Here is a 19,907-nt window from a genome sequence, read left to right on the forward strand (position 1 = left end):
CCTCAATGACTATACGACTAAGAGATGTTTTTAATAGGAGAGTTCTCACTAACTTTAAACAATCTTTGGGAAGGATGCTGGGAAAAAGATTTTTTACATTTAAGGAAATAAGTTTAGATCCATCAGGAATAATAAGATTTTTCAAACTGTTGGTTAGATCAACAGAATTCTTAGTCGAATAAATACTTTTAAAGTTGGTCACCTCCCTGAGAACGTTATTCAACCAAAAGGAAAAATTATAGCATGGGGAGTTAACAAAGGAAACCACTGGTCTTATGGGAAAATTGGTCTTATGGATTTTGGGGAGACCATAAAGAATCGGAGTTCTAGGATTCATAGGATACAGTTTTTCTTTTTTAGTGTTAAAGAAATCGAGAGTTAAGCTACATCTGTCCAATGTTTGCTTAACTTTCGTAAAATACGAATTGGTGGGTATCTCTATTAACTGTAATGAAATCCTCCGAGTCCAGAAAATCCAATATCTTTTGAATATAGTCAGTCTTGTTTAGAATGACTAAGCAATTACCCTTGTCTGCTTTTGATAATATCAAATCGTTACTCTTCATTTTATTTTTTAGCGAAATTAGGTGCTTTTTATTGATGTTATTGTTTAAGCTGTTCAAGCCACATCTAGAATTTAAAAAGTTTATTATTTTAGCGCGTAAGATGTTCTTATTTCTTGTATCAGTCGTCTGCAAAACGCTATCAGCCTCCACAGCTAAAGTCTCTCGTGTTTGTGAGTCCACTAATTCACGTTAAACTCATTTCTAAATCACTTGGAATTTAGTACCTTAGTCTGTTTATTCAGAGATAAATTTGAGGTTAGTTCTAGAAACACTTTAAATAAATTAAACAATAAGTTGAACCGTCTTAAAGCTACCATTAGGTCTAATAACTTTAGGGAATATCAAATAAAATTAGGCCATTGTCATTTTCAGTTCCATAAAAGATTTTTAAATTTGTCTGATGTTATTTTAACCTCTGACGAACAAAGTATACTAAACCTTAACCTTAAGTTTATTCTTTATAATAAGGGGGACCGTTTAATTACATGTTATATTAAACTTATTCACTTTCAATAAACCTTCAATAAATCTCTTTCTAAACAAATAAAACTTTAAAGTTATTTATTACTCAAACATATTACTACAAATAACTAAAAAAAATTCAAAAATTAAATAAATACGAGTGCTGTAATAAAAAACCGATAAATCGCAATAACTCAAAAACTTAAAATCTTGAGATCCGTCTTTTTGGCTTAGGACGGCAGAGTTGAAGGTTTTGCTAGGTTTTTTGCATCAAAAGTTTACGTATTTTTGCATCTTGTCGAAAAGTTCTTTCCCACCCTGTAATGCTTTGCTGTATGTTTTCGATGAGCTAAACTGTAAATGATTAAATAACAAAAATTTGAAGATTCCTATGTCTAACACAGTGTCCTACGTATTCTAACTTGTTGTGAGAGAAGAAATAGGTCATCTACTTCAAATCATTATATAGGAAATAAGTTCTGTGAGAAGAAGAAGAAACTCCTGATTTAGACCTTGTGAGAATAGTGTAATTGCAGCAGTAGCTAGCAATTAAGATCAATCTTGAAAATAAGACAGTAGCCTAATGTTAATATAGTATATGTGATGCTTCTATATAACAAGTATGGCCTATTTGTTTTTAGTACACTCTCATATACATATTATAATTTAAATAAATTTATTAAATAAAGGCGCATAACTTTAACGCTACATAAAAACCCCGTTTTGATTCATTACTTTTTTATCAGAATAACTATCAAGAAAAGCCAGTAAACTATTTTATCAAAATTGCCTTTTGATTGAAAAAATAATATTATGGCCATTTCACTAATCTTTACAGCCATATTAAAATTAATTGACTTTTTCAAATAATCGTTATCTTTTTATGGCCGTGTTGATTATTATACTCTATTTCAGAAATGTATAGAGTAATAAACTGGGAAATTCCATTCTGTTTGGCTAAATTTCGTGGTCGTTCATAGGCGTAGGTACTTGTAATATTTATTAATTTAATTTTCTTGGATAATTTTCTTGGAAATTGAGATTTAATTTCTTGGATTAAATGCCTCTATTTTGAAACAGATTAAATATTAATTTAATACTTTTAATTTAATAAGTTATTATTTTGAATGTACATGATTGCATAAAACATGATTACCCTAGTTTTACTGTGCAAGAAATTGTTGAAAGATGTTCATGAATGACAAAGCCAATGACATTTCCAATAACAATTGGAAAGTCCACCATTTTCAAATTGTTGCGGAAAACAATAGTAGCCGGTCAAGTGGAATCTCCCAAGCAAAAGCCGGGACGACCAACAAAAGTCTTTGATGAAAATACTAAATGTATAATTCAAAGAAAAGTTTACTCTTTTTATTTTAAAAAGGAAATACCCATCCTAGACAAAATTTTGATGGAGCTTGGCCGAGATGACAGTATTCCGTTGATAAGTAGAAAACTTTATGGAAAACTTTAAAGAGTATGGATTTTGCCTGGGAAAAGCATAAGCGCAAAGCACTTTTACTAGAGAGCGACGAAATTGTTTGCTGGAGACGAAAAATACTTGAGAAGTATCAAGCAGTACCGCAGGGAGCAAAAGAAAGTTTTTATCTTGATAAGACGTGGATTAACGAAGGTTATATAGTCCAAAAAATGTGGCAAGACAAAAATATAACTAGTGCTCGCCAAGCTTTCATAGAAGGCCGGTCCACGGGTATTAAAGTGCCTTCGGGAAAAGGAAAAAATAACCACACACATTGGAAGCGAAGAGGGATTTTTAAAAGAAGTTCTGCTACCCTTTGAGTCGACTCGCACAGGTGATTACCATGAAAACATGAATTCGAACGTTTTCGAAGAGTATTTTGGTGAAATGATGAAATTTCTTCCGGCTAATTCGGTGGTGGTTATGGAGAACGCACGCTATCATTCACGACGAATAGAGAAGACGCCAAATTCATGTTAGAGAAAGCAAGAGATTATCGATTGGCTGATTACAAAAGGTATTGTTAAGCTACTGTTTAATCAAGAATTGGCGAAAAGCAGTCCAGCATGTAATTAAGCAAGAAGACAAAATGTGGGATCTTGACAACATGATCTATCAGACAGTCGACCGTTTAATTATAATGTCAAGATGTGATGATAGCTCGTCAGATGACGAACACTTCTATCTATCATAATTTAATTTATATCTTGGTATATATTATACCATGTACAGGGTGTCCCAAATTCGCCGGCTAACATGGGGCAGGCATTTTGTTATGCATGACGTTGCGCAACTTTTTACTAATCTAACCAGCTCAACCTACCCTGTATCTCTAAAAGTTACCCAGTTCCCGATATTGACCCAAGAATTTGGTATACCCTGTGCATACGTATTATATTACATTTTTACTATTTTTTTTTTAAATAAAATAGCATTTACATAAATCATAAGGTAACATATGATATTAACTCTCGTAAAAAACAAGTCCCAGTTGCACGCCTTTGACGAACCGTTTTCAATGTTTATCAGTGGATAACAATGGGCAAAACTCATAAATTGACACAAAACCGGGTGGCACTACCTGCACTCGACGAAAACAATGAATTTTACATTGAAACTAATACCTAACTAAAGTAGTGGCATAAAATATTGGTGGGTCACTGGGTACCACTTTTGCATACCTAATGAGGTTTTATTGCTCTATACATTTCTGCAATAGAGTATAACATTCGTAATAGTAAATTCACAAAAAGAACACGGTTTAGGTCTTCTAAGAAGATTTTAGTACTCTGGGAAATACCGGTTTTATCTTTTACCGAGCAGCTTTATAAAGGAGTATTTATAGAAATTTGTTCCCATACAAGTTTAAGCTGCGTCTTTATTAGTAGCATAGGTTCGCATTTTTATTCGGTATTTTTATATCAAAATGTGTTTAAGATTCGGAGTAGTTTTTTTGTTGGCAAGCATCGGACAGCTGGTGGCAGTCACAAATTCAGCCACTATACAATATGGAGGTAAGAGTTTATACATTTTAAAAGTGCCCATATTCATCACTTCCTCCAATTTAGGCTTATAATCCATGAGTTTGCATATTGTCAGTTAAATAATAATAATACATAATATATCATCAGTATTGCGGAGGGTTGTTGTGTGGGGTCAGAAATAAAACAGAAACCTGTTTACCTAAATGTCGACGTTTCGACTTATATTAAGTCATCCTCAGGACACTGAAATGGATTCAAGTAATTACAGAGATAAAACAAAGTAATTTCAAGTACATAAAAAACACTATTAAAATAAATGTTCTTTAAGTTACAGTTAAAATTACATTCAGGTACAATCCGTTAAAAAAAAATTATAAAAAAAACAGTATAAAATTATTATTATTTTTTTTTTAATACATTACACCTCCTACCTAAGTCTAGGTTTCTTAAGTTATAGTTAAAACACATTTATAATAGGAGCGTAGAATTATTTTTAACATGGGTTAAATTGTAGGTGTTATTGTGGGCAAACTAGAATCAACAATAAGCCAAGAAACAAATGTTTTTATTCTTTCGAGCGTTTATTTATTTAATTTTTATGTTTCAATACTATATATTTATCTATACGTTCAAAACCAGAAACTTAATTTGTTAATACACTGTATGATCTAAATTTGGGACATACACTGTTTGACAAAAATAAATTTTATGTTTTAGTTTTATCTTTTTGGTAGTAAATTAATTAAATTATAGTAACTTGCATTTAGATCATCGGTGTCTTGTTTTTCATTAATGCTTTCTTTATACTTTTTTATATTAACCATTTCTAGTAAAATTCTTTTTTTATAATTTGATTCTCTGCCAATGATCCGAGTGCTGTTAAAATCAAATTGGTGTTGTTGATTGAAGGAGTGTTCTGCTAGAGCAGTCTTCCCAGATGCTGCGTAGTTCGTTGGTTTTACGCTTCTTTCGTGTTCGCTAATTCTGGTTTTTAAGTACCTGCCCGTTTGACCCACATACAGAGCTTGACAATCAGAACAGGGTATTTTATAGACCACGCCACTTTGTAACTCATTTGGTGTTTTATCTTTGAGTTTTGAGAAGTATTTGTTGATGGTATTTTCATTTTTGAACGCTATTCTGACTTCATCATTAGAAACAACTCCTGATAGCCTTTCAGACAAACCTTTAACATAAGGAATTTTTGCAAATTTATGGTTTTGGTTTTCTTTGACTTTAATAGGTGTAGGGTTGTTGTCTAGGATTTTGTTTAATAGTTTATGAGGAAAATTGTTTTTTTAGTAAAATATCTTTAATTTTGTTAACATGAAAACTGGAGTGAGATAAGGCTATTGCGCGGGATTTTAGGTTGCTAACTATGTTTAATTTTTGTTTAAATGAGTAATTTGATTGGTAGTTAAGAAATCTCTCAGAGAAAGTAGGTTTGTGATACCAATCAGCGATGATTGTATTATCTTCTGTTCTGATTAATAGAATGTCTAGAAATGGAAGTTTGTTATTTGTTTCACACTCTATAGTGAACTGTAATTTAGGGTGGAAACTGTTAAATGTACTTTTTATGTTTTCTATTTCAGTTTTTGGAATACACGTGGCAATGTCGTCAACGAATCTTTTAAAAAATGGTAACCTAAATTTTATTTTCCCCATACAATATTTCTGTAATTCTGACATAATCAGATCAGAACATATAGGTGATAGACAGTTACCCATTCCAAGACCATAGATTTGTTTGTAATATATATTATTGAAAGTGAAATAACTATTTTCAAATACAAACTCTAAAAGACTTAAAAATTTTTCTAAAGGGATGTTACAGTGGTCTCTGATAAGGTGCCATTTATTTTGGACTATATTTTTAATTAAATCAGTTGGTATGTTGGTAAATAAAGATATTACATCTAATGATATTAGAATAAAGTTATTTGGAATTTTAAAATTTTGCAATTGCGTGACTACTTCAAAGGAGTCTTTTGTGTAGAATTGATCTTTTTCAAATGATAAGTTAAGTAAATTTGCTAAATATTTACTGAGATTATATATTGGAGAACCTACAAAACTTACAATTGGTCTTAGAGGAGTATTTTCTTTGTGTATTTTTGGTAAAAAATACATTTTTGGAGGCACTCCGTTATTGCATTTTAGTTTTTTTATTTGATCTTTTGAAAAGAAGTTTGATTTACACAAGTTTTCTAATAGTTTATTAAGTTTGTTCTGAATAGACGTAGTGGGGTCTTTGTTTAAAATTTAATAGGTATCTGTATTTGAAAGAAGAAGGTTTGATTTTTGTAGGTATTATTCCTTATCTAACGCGACGGTGACATTGCCTTTATCAGCCCTAGTTATTAAGATATTATTATGTTTTTTTAAGAATTCTTTCGTTTCGTTACTGTATTTTAGGAGGATTTTTTCAGATTTATTTAATTTATGCAGAATAGATGAGTTTATAAAATTAGTAATTATGTTAATAGATTGGTTTCTTTTTTGTATTTTTAACTCATCATTATTTGAAAGGCCAATGGCATACTCTATATCGATTATAATCTGCTCAAGAGGAAAGTTATAATTATCATAAGGTAGATTAAATTTATTGCCCAAAGCTAAAGTTACTTCTACATTTTTTGGAAAGGTGTACTTTGTTAAATTTTTAAACCATTTTTTGTTTGTTGTTATACTGTCAATTTCAGTCTGCTCCAAAATAAGACTTTGTAATTTCTTTTTTTGCTTTTGTTTCTGTTGTTTAAAATGACAATTATAGTACGAAAATTGCGATTGCTCATAAGACAAAAATATGTTATTCGGTAAAGTATTTTTAACAGTTTGTTTAATAAATTTTAAATCATTTTCTAGTAGGGAAACTTTCCAGTGTGTGTACGCATGATCTAAATGCAAGTTACTAATTTAATTGCGAGTTAGTAATTTAATTAATTTACTACCAAAAAGATAAAACTAAAACATAAAATTTATTTTTGTCAAAGAGTGTATGTCTCAAATTTAGATCACACAGTGTATTAACAAATTAAGTTTCTGGTTTTGAACGTATAGATACATACGTCTTCCTTATCTACTAATCCTTAACTTATTAACATAACATTGAATCATAAAAATTAAATAAATAAACGCTCGGAAGAATAAAAACATTTGTTTCTTGGCTTATTGTTGATTCTAGTTTGCCCACAATAACACCTACAATTTAACCCATGTTAAAAATAATTCTACGCTCCTATTATAAATGTGTTTTAATTATAACTTAAGAAACCTAGACTTAGGTAAGAGGTGTAATGTATAAAAAAAAAATAATTTTATACTGTTTTTTTTTATAAAATTTTTTTTTTAACGGATTGTACCTGAATGCAATTTTAACTGTGTCGTGGTTTTTGTTTTTTGTTGTTTTAATTTTTGTAACTTAAAGAGCATATATTTTAATAGTGTTTTTTATGTACTTGAAATTACTTTGTTTTATCTCTGTAATTACTTGAATCCATTTCAGTGTCCTGAGGATGACTATAATATAAGTCGAGACGTCGACATTTAGGTAAACAGGTTTCTGTTTTATTTCTGACCCCACCCAACAACCCTCCGCAATATTGAGGATTCTGATTCTGAGCTCGAATTGCATAGGAATGAACTAGGTTTTCAACACAACAGATGTCTCCTTTATCTAGGCTCATTAGCAATTTCTGCACATATAATTGTCGCAAATCAAATATGCCAGTATTAGCAAAAAGCTGATTGGAAGGAAACAGCTTTTTGCTAATACTGGCAAAAAAAAGTTTATTTTTATCATATATAATTTTTTTATCCATTTTTGGACAACTTCAAGAGAACGCATATAACAGTTTCTTATTCCACCCCATCCGCTAAGTCTAGGGTTACCAGATCAAAACTTCCCTATCCAGGACAAGCCCTAACGAAAATCCGAAGAAAATCCGGAAAACTTTTTTTTTTACTAAAAATTTTTTTTGGCGTTTTCTCGACGAAAAACATTTAGCCGAGATGAACTTTGATTTTTACTAATAAAACAAAACCAAAATCATATTTTTTTAAATTTTTATTTATTTAAACTTAATAAACTTGATTAGAAACTGAGTTACAGAGTACACATATAATTCAATAACAAAATAAAAATAATTCAATCACTTTAAAGATACTTTTCACTGCTTTGTATTTTGTTTAAAAAAATAAAATTTTCTGGCAAAAGCATAAAATCATAAGACTCTAAACAACTCATATGTTTGAAATTATAGGTAGTCATAACTATTCCTTTCACATAAGATAAAAGCAGTCTATTTCTTTCTTTGGTCCACTGAGCGGTGATAAGTGAAAATATTCTTTCCACATTGGCATTGTGAGATGGGATTGCAGAAAGAAATTCGGCTGCTTTTAGTAATTGTAAAAATATTTTTTCAGAAATACTCTCATTAAAGTATTTTGCCCATTTTTCGTTAGTAGGCAAATTGTGGTCATTAGAGTCAAACTTTTCCATTATATATTTTTTTAAGTTACAAAAGTCATCAAAAAATTTAGTGTCATCGATTTCCACTCCTTTTGATGGTAAATATACTAATGAGGGCATAACGTCCCTGTCCCAATCATAATTAGTAATATCATTTAAGCTTATCCATTTGAAACATTGGAATTCTTCAAATGGTTTGAGCCAGTTTTTTAAATATTGAATTGAATTATTAGACAAATCAAATAGCTCTAATTTTATTTGGTCACATTCGCGTTCTAAACCATTTTCAATGCACTTATTAAAAATTTCTCGAACTTTTAAAGGAATGAATTTATTGGCTGCTCTTTCTTCTAAAGTAAAAATAACATTTTCTAAAATTGCCATTGTTTCCACAACAGAATTGTTCTGACGTTCAATCTTTTCTATATTTGTACTGAAAATAGACATCAAAGAATGGACAAGAAAAAGATAGGCCTCTGAAAAATCGTTTTCAAGAAATTATTTAAGTATATGAGGAACATCATCTTAAGACAAGAAATATGCCTTGAGAGCGTGAAACATTTTTAAAACCCTTTCAATAGCGGGAAACAAAGATAGCCATCTAGTTTTAGAGTGGTATAAAAGAGTCTCATGTTCTGTGCCCACAAATTCACAAAATTTTTTTAGTAATTCAACTCGTACAGTGTAAATACTAAAATAGTTGAACATTTTAAGTATGATTGATATGGTTTCTATATCAACTTTTAATTTGTCACAACTATGGTGCACTGCATTATTGATTACATGAGAGGGATAACCTACACCAACCAAATTTTGATTAACTTTAGATTTTAATTTATTAAAATCATTATTTTGACTTTTTCTGCCCATGCCACCAAAATTTGTATTACAATTATCCCCTGAGAATGCGACACATTTTTTTTAAGCATATCTAAAATTAAATCACAAATTTTTTCTGCTGTTTTGTTTGGAGCACTCCTAATGTCTAATAATTTAGTTTGACTCCCTTCATTTTTATAAACAAAATACTGTATCAGCCAGGGCCGTTCCGACCCGGGGGTGCGGGGCACCCGGGTGGCAGGTCAGAGGGGCGGAAGCCGCCCCAAAAAAACTGAATAAATATTTTTTTAATAAATATTTTTAAAATTTAATAATTTGTTTCAAAAACTATTATACACATATTATTTTAAAATATTATACATATGTAAATATTATTAATTATTAATTAATGTATTAAAGTTACTTTATAACATTCTAAATATTATTAGTTATATTTCCGATTCAAATTTAATAGGTATAGCTAGATATACGCTTCAGTCCGCTTCAGGTCGCAACGAGTTGGAAAAAATATGTCGCGAGTTATAAACTCAAACCAGCAGTATGCTTTTTAAAAAAAGTTTTATTTAACTAAACTTAATAATTATAACATTATCGTTCAAATTCTATGCTAGAACTAATCTTATAAAATCTAAAAACCACCTAGAAACGATGTAAAATAATAAATGCCTATTCTGCTTATTCTACGAATAAATGCTTATATGCACACTCATTGGAATCGGTTCATGCACATAACTCCTCCTCCCTTAAGATTCTTCAACGTCCTCGTTGATAATGTCCTGGAGGGTCTTCAGAGGAATCGCCTTATGTTTTCTTTGCCACAAATAAGTTATAACTATAATAACTATTACAAGAATTAGGAATAAAACAGAAGTGCTAATTACATGGCTTTTTTCTGGAACAGAGTCTTTAAATACAATTGGTTCCCTAAGATCTTCCTGGATTTTTTCAGGATACATTAAATGCTTAAGTTGTAAATTTAAATGAACATTTGAATCTAAAACAGAATTTTCAATTTCAACATTTTTAATGCTCAAATTATTCGATTGTAGTGAATACTTATGCTGACCTATTATTACATTACATTGGCTTTGAATATGTGAACATCCCGTTAAATTATATTTAACAAACTGAAAACAATTTTCAAAAATAGTTTCAGGGAATTTTGTACAAAATAATAGAGCTTTATTATAGGTTAACGTGTGAACTTGATAGTTGTTGTTTATCTTTGCAAATGTACAGTCTGTTAACAAATTACAACCATTAACAATTGGATCCATACATATCCAATTCGTATTAATCTCTAAACACTTTTTATACCATAAATTGTTACAATAGAACTTACTAGGGCTCACTAAAATAGTGTCATTTGAGGAAGGAATGGGGTATACAATTTGTAGGTTACATGTTTTTGTTCCAAAAATGGGGATCTTAATCACTAGAATTGCCATGTCATCGGATAAAATTAATCCAGTTTTACAAATTAATGTCAGTTCTGTAATATGTCTTATCGGCCATAATAAATTTTTAGGATATTGAACTTCTAAATACTTCCAAATTTCATGTATTTCTTTAGTATTTAAAATTTCAAGATCTAGGCTTTCTAAATGGGCAAAAGTTAACGTGCGTAATAATTTTTCTAAATAAGAGTGTACATTTTTAATTTGCAGAATTTGATTTTGCATTTCAACTAAAAGTCTAATGGTGTCGTTTAAAACATCTATATTAGCTTTAAGTTTCTCTGAATTTTTATTTACTATATCTACATTTTCCTGGAATCTAGCAGTTATATGACCGGCGAATGAACTTAGTTCGTTAATCTTATGCATGGAATTAATCTGATTACTTTTCAAGATTTGCATGTGTTGGTTTATAGTCTCTAAGTCATCATTATCTAAATTGCCAGTAATGAATTTAACGTAGCTTCCAAGAAGGTTTACCAATCCGCGTTTTTTGCGAACTAAAGACTTAAACGAACTTAATTTTTCATAAGAATCGTATGTGTTATTTAATTCTTTATTGGCTTGCAAAAATAGCGAATTTAAGGTATTATTATACTTATCGGTAAAATGATTAAATATAAACAAATTAGAAGTTAATCCCGCTAAAGTAAACTTAATACTAGTGAGATTAAAATATACATAAGTACTATGATAATGATTTAACGTCATAGTAGGGGCGATTTTTTCTATAAAGAATCCATTATTCGGCATCAGGGGGTCGACTTGTAGAAGGTTGATCCTTGGAAGTCGGGTTACGCTGTAAAGATGATGGATTTTTCCTTAATCTCTTAAGTTTCCTAATATGACCAACTACGGTTTTCTTTTTTGATAGTCCAGTAAAAGCGTTTTTCTTAATAGTCTTAATTTTCGTAGGGATAAATGAGGGGTTCATCTTATTCCTATAGGGATTTTTTCTGTACACAATTTGGCCTTCTGAAAGTTCAGGTATGGGGCTGGAGTTTCTATTATGTTTTTGAGTATTTTTGGATTGTGTTTTGTGAGTTTGCTCATAAACTTTTTGGTGAAAGGGGATTAATTCGCTTTTTCGTTTTTCATTATATTGTTCGTAAATTGTCAAGTCATTGTTTATGTTAGGTTCGTTAAGGTACGGGCCATAGAGTAACGAAAAAGGTGAAAAACCTGTAGTAGAATGAATACTCTGATTGTATACTAAAACTGCTGAAATCATCAGATTTTGCGGGGTTTCCTCAGGGTTTTTCATTTTTTGAGTTTTGAGTTTTTCGAGAAGGGTAGAGTGTAGTCTTTCAATGGGGCTGTTAGATGTGGAGTTGCCAGGTGTAGTGTAGTGTACTTCAATATAAAAAAGTTCACAAAATTCTTGAAATAAACGATTTTTAAATTCTGAACCTCTATCGACTACTATTTTCTTCGGTACATTATGATGAGAAAAGTAGTGGCGTAATTTATTTACAACGGTCGTAGCATTTTTATCAGAGATATAATATGCTTGGGCATATTTAGAAAAGGAATCAATAATTGTTAAGAAATAACAATTAGAAAATTGAAATAAATCCATATGTAGGGTCTTAAATGGTTTCTCCGCGAGTAAAGGGCCTTCATAATTGATTTTATATGGATGTCTTTCATATTTATTCTGTAAACAAATTTCACAGGTATTAATTAGGGTAGTAATCGTTTCTCGCATTTGAGGCCAATAATACTTAAGTTTTAATTGATTATAGGTTTCTGTTATGCCATTATGATTTTTTTGGTGATATTCAGAAATTATATCCTTTTGCTGATCTTGGTTTTCTATATCAGTTAAATAACTGTTTGAAATATAAAGCTTTGCGGAACCGTTTAGGTTGGCGGCAACATATTTCTGAAATTCTAGTTTTAAATCGGAGTTTGGGATAAAAATAACAAAATTTATATCTGGTCTAATTACTTCCTTTAAAATCTTACTAAAATTATCTGCAAGATTATTTTTGTCTACTTTGACAAAATGATGATTCTTTTTAAAAGGTTTAGTATATTTATGTACAAAATTATTTCCCGATTCTATAATTAGACGTGAGGAGGAATAATTTACAGGGAGTTCAGAAATGGGTAAATATTTACCTTCTGTGTCATTATTAGAGTGTACTGTGGCATTAGAGTCGAGGTCATTTTCTCTAAGGTTATCGACATTTTGTTGAGGTTGGTCAAGAGTTTCGGAGATAAGCTCGTTATAACGTTCGTTGAGTGCAAAGTCAGCGAGATCAAAATCGGCGAGATTTGCTACTGTTTCGTCGGTTATAGGGGCTATTGACTCGTTTTTCTCGAGGACATTTATGTCGACCCGTGATAGAGCATCGGCGACGAAGTTTTCTTTACCTTTTTTATATTTGATTTCGAAATCAAATTCACCTAATTTTAATTTCCATCGGATTAGGCGAGAATTCGGCCCTTTAATCTTTGACAACCACACAAGAGGGTTGTGATCCGTTTCTATGATAAACCTTTGGCCATATAAATAAGGGCGAAAATGTTTGGTGGACTCAATAATAGCTAGAAGCTCTTTCTCGATGGTAGAATAATTTCGCTCAGCAGAATTTAAGGTTCTGGAGTAATATGCAATGGGATGATCATTCTGGGAAAGTACGCTACCAAGGGCTATATTAGAGGCGTCAGTAGTAAGATGAAACGTTTTCGTAAAGTCGGGGTATGCGAGTACAGGAGAGTTAGTAATTAACTCTTTGCATTTGATGAAAGCTTCCTGGTACTCTTGATTACCAATAAATTTTTCATGACCTTTCCTTAGACATTTTGTTATTGGGAAGGTTATTTTCGAGAAATTTTTAATAAACCTACGATAATAACCAATAAGTCCCAAAAATGATTTTATCTCCTTAGGGGTTTTAGGCATAGGATATCTTTCGATGGCATGAATTTTTGAAGGATTTGGTTTTATGCCTTCAGGAGTTATAATATGACCTAAAAAGGCAACTTCTTTGGACAAAAATTCGGATTTTTCTAATTGTACTTTAAGATTCACTTCCCGGAGCCTTTTGAGGATTTTTCTGATGTGATCGATGTGCTCAGCAAGAGATTTCGAAAAAATTACTACGTCATCGATATATACAAAACAAAATTTGTAAAGGAAATCACGCAAGACTTCGTCCATCATTCTTTGGAATGTGGCGGGAGCGTTTTTCAGGCCAAAGGGCATCCTTAAATACTCAAAATGTCCATTATTGACAGTAAATGCCGTCTTTTCGATAGAATCAGGGCTCATTTCGATTTGGTGAAAACCTTGAGCTAGGTCAAGAGTAGTAAAATAACTACATTTTCCAAGATTATCCAAGATTTCGGTTATGACAGGCAAGGGATATTTATTTTCAATGGTGGCATCGTTTAATTTGCGATAATCGATTACCATGCGGAATTGTTTCTTACCAGAAGCATCAGCCTTTTTTGGAACAATCCAGACAGGGGCGGAGTAAGGGGAAATCGATGGCCTAATGATTTTGTTGTCTAAAAGCTTTTGAATCTGTTTTTGAATTTCAGGCAACATGGCTGGAGGGTGACGAAAAGATTTAGCATATATAGGGCGATCATTCATGGTACGAATATGATGTTTAGTTTGGCTAGTAAAAGTCAAGTCGCAGTCTTCTGAGTACATGACATCTTTAAATTCTTGACACAAGGGGACAATTTTGCTTTTTCTAAATCATTAAGATGGTTTAAACGCAATTGGCTAGAAATATTAATAGACTTATTTTTCGCGGGGGGATCAGTTATCTCAAAATGTTCTTTAGGAATAACTCTCATTCGTTGTTCAAATTTAATATTATGGTTGGGGAGTGGATTTGGGATTTTACAAAATCCATCTTTAACCGTTATTAAACTATCTGGGATTACAACTTGATTATTAATCTGAAAAGAGGGCAGAATAGCATCTCCATTTTCAAGATTTACAGGGATGTTAAGGGCATTGCTACTAATATTTTCAATTGGTTGACTGAGAGGCTTATTATACGCAAGTGAAAATTGAATTTTCTTGTTGTTTTGAAGCGTAAGACGTTTATTTTGATAATCTAAAATGGCATTTAAATTTTTTAAATCTTTAGTGCCTATTAGTGCGTCAAAATCTTTGTGCCAATTAAGAACACGCATTTTTAGGGGTGTACTAATTCCAATTTCTTTTAAAAGGGGAATATTAATATTGCAATTTTCACGGTAAGTCTTTTTGCACGCGGTTACTTTGAAGGGTTCATGAAATAATAAATCAGGGTACAAATTTGCAACATTGGGGTTCATTATTGATTCAGACGCTCCTGAGTCAATCAGAACAGTAATTTGCATTTTTGGCAAAAAGAAATACGGCAATTCGACTTTCTGGGCAATATTATTTAAGTTGATGGGTCTATAGAGGCTATTTCTTGAAAATTTTCAAGATTTGACCCACCCGGACAATTAGGGGGCATAAGGTTTGCTTCTTGCATGACAGGCGTTTTGTGTTGCTCACAATCATACGATAAGGATTCATCATAATATTCATCAAAATATTGACCTGCTGATGGATCATAATTACATTCTAAATTACTTAATTCTTGGGAAGCAAAGTTTCTAGCACCGGCGGGTTGAAAATGACTTCTATAGGGCCTTTGTTGCGCTTGTTGATACATTCGAGAGGGTCCTGCAGATTGTATCGACATTGGGGTTGGTTTCGGCAAGTGCCTTGGATTAAAGTCTCTTTGAGGGGCAAAAACATTTTTTTGTTGACCAAAAACTTCGGCGTTTGTCGGAAAATGCTGTTTTACGGGTCTAGGCTGTACATTAACGGGTTGAGACGGAAAGGGTTGATTTTTAAAATTAGTTTGTTGTGGATGTTGCTGATTCTTATGGTTATGGTATTTTTGGTTAAAATGTGGGTTGTGGTGAGAGTTCGTGTTTTGCTGTGGGTTTTGGTGTCTATGTGTTGTTTGGTTTTTTAAATTAATCTGTGATTCGATTAAATTATAGTTTGTAACATGTACAAGTGCGGCATCTAAATTATCGGGGTTTTGAATGAGTAACATCGTTTTTAACGACTCGGGGACATTGGACATTAAAACTATTACAGCAGTTTTTTCGGCTTGTGTGGAGAGGATTAACTTAGAATTATGGTCAATATTTTGACTTTGAATCTTACAGTTAATTCTTTGCACAAACAGTTTAAGTCTTTGTACAAAATCTAGTAAATGTTCGTTTCTATCTTTATTAATATAATTAAGTTGTTGAAGCAAAGTTTGATAACCTATTGGGTCACCATATTTTTCTCTTAGAGCTACCTTAATTTCTTCCCATGTCTTGAGATCTGGCCTACTCATCAAAAAATCTCTAGAATTATCAATTAACTTAGAGCGTATAACATTCAACACGAATTTTTTCTGAATTTCTTCTCCATTGTAGTAAAGTTCATGAAATTCGTTAATTGAAAAAATAAAAGATTCTAAATGTTCTGGATTTCCAGAGAAAGTTGGTAAAATGTTAGCAAAGGATCGCAGAACGTCCATTTCGCTTGTCGTTTTATAACTTTGTATTAAAGAAAAATGTTCTACAGATTCCTCTTCTTCAATAGAAGATAGACTACTTAAAATAAGATTATTTTCTCTAGTCTCACTAGAGTTAGAAGAGTCAAGATTAAAATCTGCAAATAATTCGGTTAAATTTAAATCAGATCTGTCTTTATATGATTCTAGCTTTTGTGCAAGGGAAGTATTTTTATTTTTCTTAGCTTTTAAGCCTAGTCTTCTCCTATTCGATAATAAAACACTTTTAAATAAATTTTCAGGATTAACAGACATAAATAAAATAAAATTAATGGCAATTTTAGTGATTACTTACATGAGGGATATGACGAACCATTCTAGCATCATTTCAAATTTTCTCACAAATCACCTTCACAAAACTTGCACTACTTTCACAACTTTTCTTCTACCAAGTCAGCCTACTGGTTGCAGGAAAATTACTTGAAATCTTAGGGTTCAACGACCTACTTCTTAGATTGAATGACGGCCAGAGTTTCACCCCAGGGAGTTTCTTTCTTTTTCCTGTGCTTCTTACTCAGTTGATCTCAATGCTGAACAATAGAGAGACCAAACGGCAGGGAGCTTGAGTTTGAGTTCTTGAAGTTTACTAAAACTTCAATTGTGCTTAAGGTATTAAAATACACCAAATCTCAACGTTACACGATAGAGAGACTTGTAGCACAATCCTGTTCGCAGCGCCAATTATAAACTCAAACCAGCAGTATGCTTTTTAAAAAAAGTTTTATTTAACTAAACTTAATAATTATAACATTATCGTTCAAATTCTATGCTAGAACTAATCTTATAAAATCTAAAAACCACCTAGAAACGATGTAAAATAATAAATGCCTATTCTGCTTATTCTACGAATAAATGCTTATATGCACACTTATTGGAATCGGTTCATGCACATAACTCGCGACGAAGATTTTTCAGGAAACTACTTGTCTGTGGTCAAGGCATATAAATGCGTGCAATGCGTGCACTTGTTTCATTTTAAATTTTAAGCGTGTAACCTGTAGTCGTGTAAATCGCAACGTTATAAAAAGCTCTTGTTTAACCCTACAATGCATGATTTTTTAAATTTATTTCAAAAAAATATTTTTGGTTAGGTATTAGTGCTATGAATGGGTAAAAAATATTTAAAAAAATCTTTTGTTTTTTTATTATATATTTTTTTAATTTTGTTTAAATGTATCACATATGCTACAACACGCACTTATGATACAAAAAAAAAGGAAAAATGGTCTTAACAGTTTATTGATGGAAGTTACCAAAACAATTTTTATTTTTATTCAAACATAGGTGAACTTTGCATTTTTCACAAAAAATAAAAGAAAATCCTTTGCAGCCGGGTATTTTACATCGTTGCCTGGTATTACTCCAGTTCGGAATGTGATCAAAGTTGTCAGTTCTTACATCTTTTGGAGGAATTGCGGTTGAAGATGATTTTTTCTTTTTCTGTTCTAAATTTCGGTCAAGTGAAGAAGATGGCCTTCCCCTCTTTTTTGAATCATTCTGCCCAACGTTGCACAGACAATTGGCGATTTCAGCACGAAATTTTTCCATTGACATTGTGGCTGTGGTTCCTATTTGCCTCTCTACCCTCCGATAGAGAAGCCATGCGTTGATGATGGTAATGTCAACTAAATGATAAAAAATTCTGCAGTACCATTTTCTGGTTCTCATTGAGATTTTGTAACGCCCTAAAATACTATCTAAAAGATCCACTCCGCCCATATGTTTGTTATATTCTAACACTAAGTTTGGACATGGTACTTCCACTCGTTTTTTCTCTTTTTTATCAAACCTTTTCACTTCTTGAACTGGAGAAGAACCCATGTATGTAGAAAGTAATGTGACTGCTTTATTATCCAGCCATAAAACTGAGGCAAAAGGAGTATTTTGAAAAGAAGTTACATATTCTTCGAAAGAACCTCGCGTTTTTTTTTTTGAAAACAGTATCACTAGAAAATTTGCAGTTGGGCAAACGATTCCTTCTCACTGTTCCTAGCGAAAGAATGCAATTTGAGAATAAATATGACATCAGAGGAATTCCTGTATAATAATTATCAAAATAGACAATGTAATTGCAGTTTTTGGGAATTGACCGGCACAAGCGTATAACAACGTTTGCTGAAGCCCCAAGGTCAGGCTCATTTGGAAAACGGTATTTCTCAGAATTTTCTTGGCCCGAGTATATTTCAAATTGGTACGCATATCCCGTAACACCAGATAAAACATATAATTTATAGCCCCACTTGTGAGGCTTTAGTGGCATGTACTGTTTCATGTAGTGTCGGGCCTTTGTTGCACACATTTGCTCATCTACAGATAGACACTTTTCAAATGGAACAGTTTGGAACGTTTTGTTCAAAGAGTCGATAACTGGCCTCAATTTATGCAGACGATCATGATCCGCATGATCTTTAGGAAGCATTTTCGTGCTATCATTGAAGTGTAGGATTTCACGAATTTTTTCAAATCGATTGATACTCATGGTGTTTTTTATTTTTTCGAATCCATATTCCTCAGACCAGTATCTTCTGATATTTGACATATTTATTACCGACATATAAATGCAGATACCAATGTACTTCTTTATTTCTCCAGTCGTTATATTTGCCGGTTTCAAAATATTTTTTTGATTGCTGTAGAGGTTCGATTCTTCAGTGATTTTCTCAAATAGCTCATCGGTAAAAAAGTATCTGAAAAAAAAATCAACAAATTACATACTAAACGGCAAAAGGAATAATTGACTTATTAGGTTTCACCTGAAGAACTGATAGGGTGTTGATAACTCCATTATATTTGTTGGAAGATTTTCATCACCTCTAAATGTTGTACCTTGAACATTTTGTTCAAAAGATGCTTGCTTCCAGCAAATAGATTTGAATGCGTCTTTATCCAGTGTAAATATATTTTCTTCTGTACCGTTTGCGTCTTCATTCTCAGGTATTATTTCGTCGACAATATCTGCCTCATTATTATTTTTAACGTTCCAATTAGTTAGTTCTACACCATCTAGTTCATGCTCAAAAATAATTGGAGTATTTTCAATGTCCAAATTGGCGTAATCCACAGGATCTTGAAACTTTTGAGCAGCCAATTCTAAGCAATTATCAACATTTTCACTTAAATTATCTTCGTCCAATTCTTCCAGATCATCGTCACTTTCAAGAAAACGTTCTGCCAACTTTTCCAACTCCTGGATTGTCAAAGGTTTTCGAAAATCCCTTTTTTTGTCCATCGCCCTGAGATTAAAAAATAATCATAAAATGCATGTTGTAGCATATTTGCTACATTTTATTAGAATACCCGGTAATTTATTTTTATGAATTCTGGATACGCACTGATATAATAAATAGTTTGAATACTTACCTAATTTACCAAATTTATCGAGTTTGTCTGCCAAAACCGCTTCAAATGTTCAAAAAAACACAAATTTACTACGTCAGACACACACACCAACCGCCAAAACAACACAGCTGACATTAGAATTAAAATTCTGTACTTGCTGTACCATCTATTGCCAGCAAAGCGAAACCCGATTTAAAGTGTGTATATAGTATGCTACACTATGCAT

At 31.8% G+C, this 19,907-nt stretch overlaps 2 protein-coding genes across 10 annotated transcripts in view; one reads left to right on the plus strand and one right to left on the minus strand.

Moving 5' to 3' along the window:
- LOC126745325 (C-type lectin 37Db-like) overlaps nucleotides 1–19,907 on the minus strand; it is a 501,974-nt gene that overhangs the window by 123,697 nt on the left and 358,370 nt on the right. The window lies entirely within an intron of this gene.
- The window catches only part of LOC126745327 (C-type lectin 37Db-like), a 52,863-nt gene continuing 36,699 nt past the window's right edge, over nucleotides 3,744–19,907 (plus strand). Inside the window, exon 1 of one of the 2 annotated variants that reach the window (XM_050453121.1) lies at nucleotides 3,744–4,022. In XM_050453121.1, the coding sequence (XP_050309078.1) occupies nucleotides 3,935–4,022 (88 nt within the window). In that variant the 5' untranslated portion in view covers nucleotides 3,744–3,934. The remainder of the gene's footprint in view (nucleotides 4,023–19,907) is intronic. The other variant, XM_050453120.1, reaches the window with a different exon arrangement.

This window comes from Anthonomus grandis, chromosome 15, assembly GCF_022605725.1.
Source record: "Anthonomus grandis grandis chromosome 15, icAntGran1.3, whole genome shotgun sequence".
In the NCBI taxonomy this organism is placed as follows: Eukaryota; Metazoa; Arthropoda; class Insecta; order Coleoptera; family Curculionidae; genus Anthonomus; species Anthonomus grandis.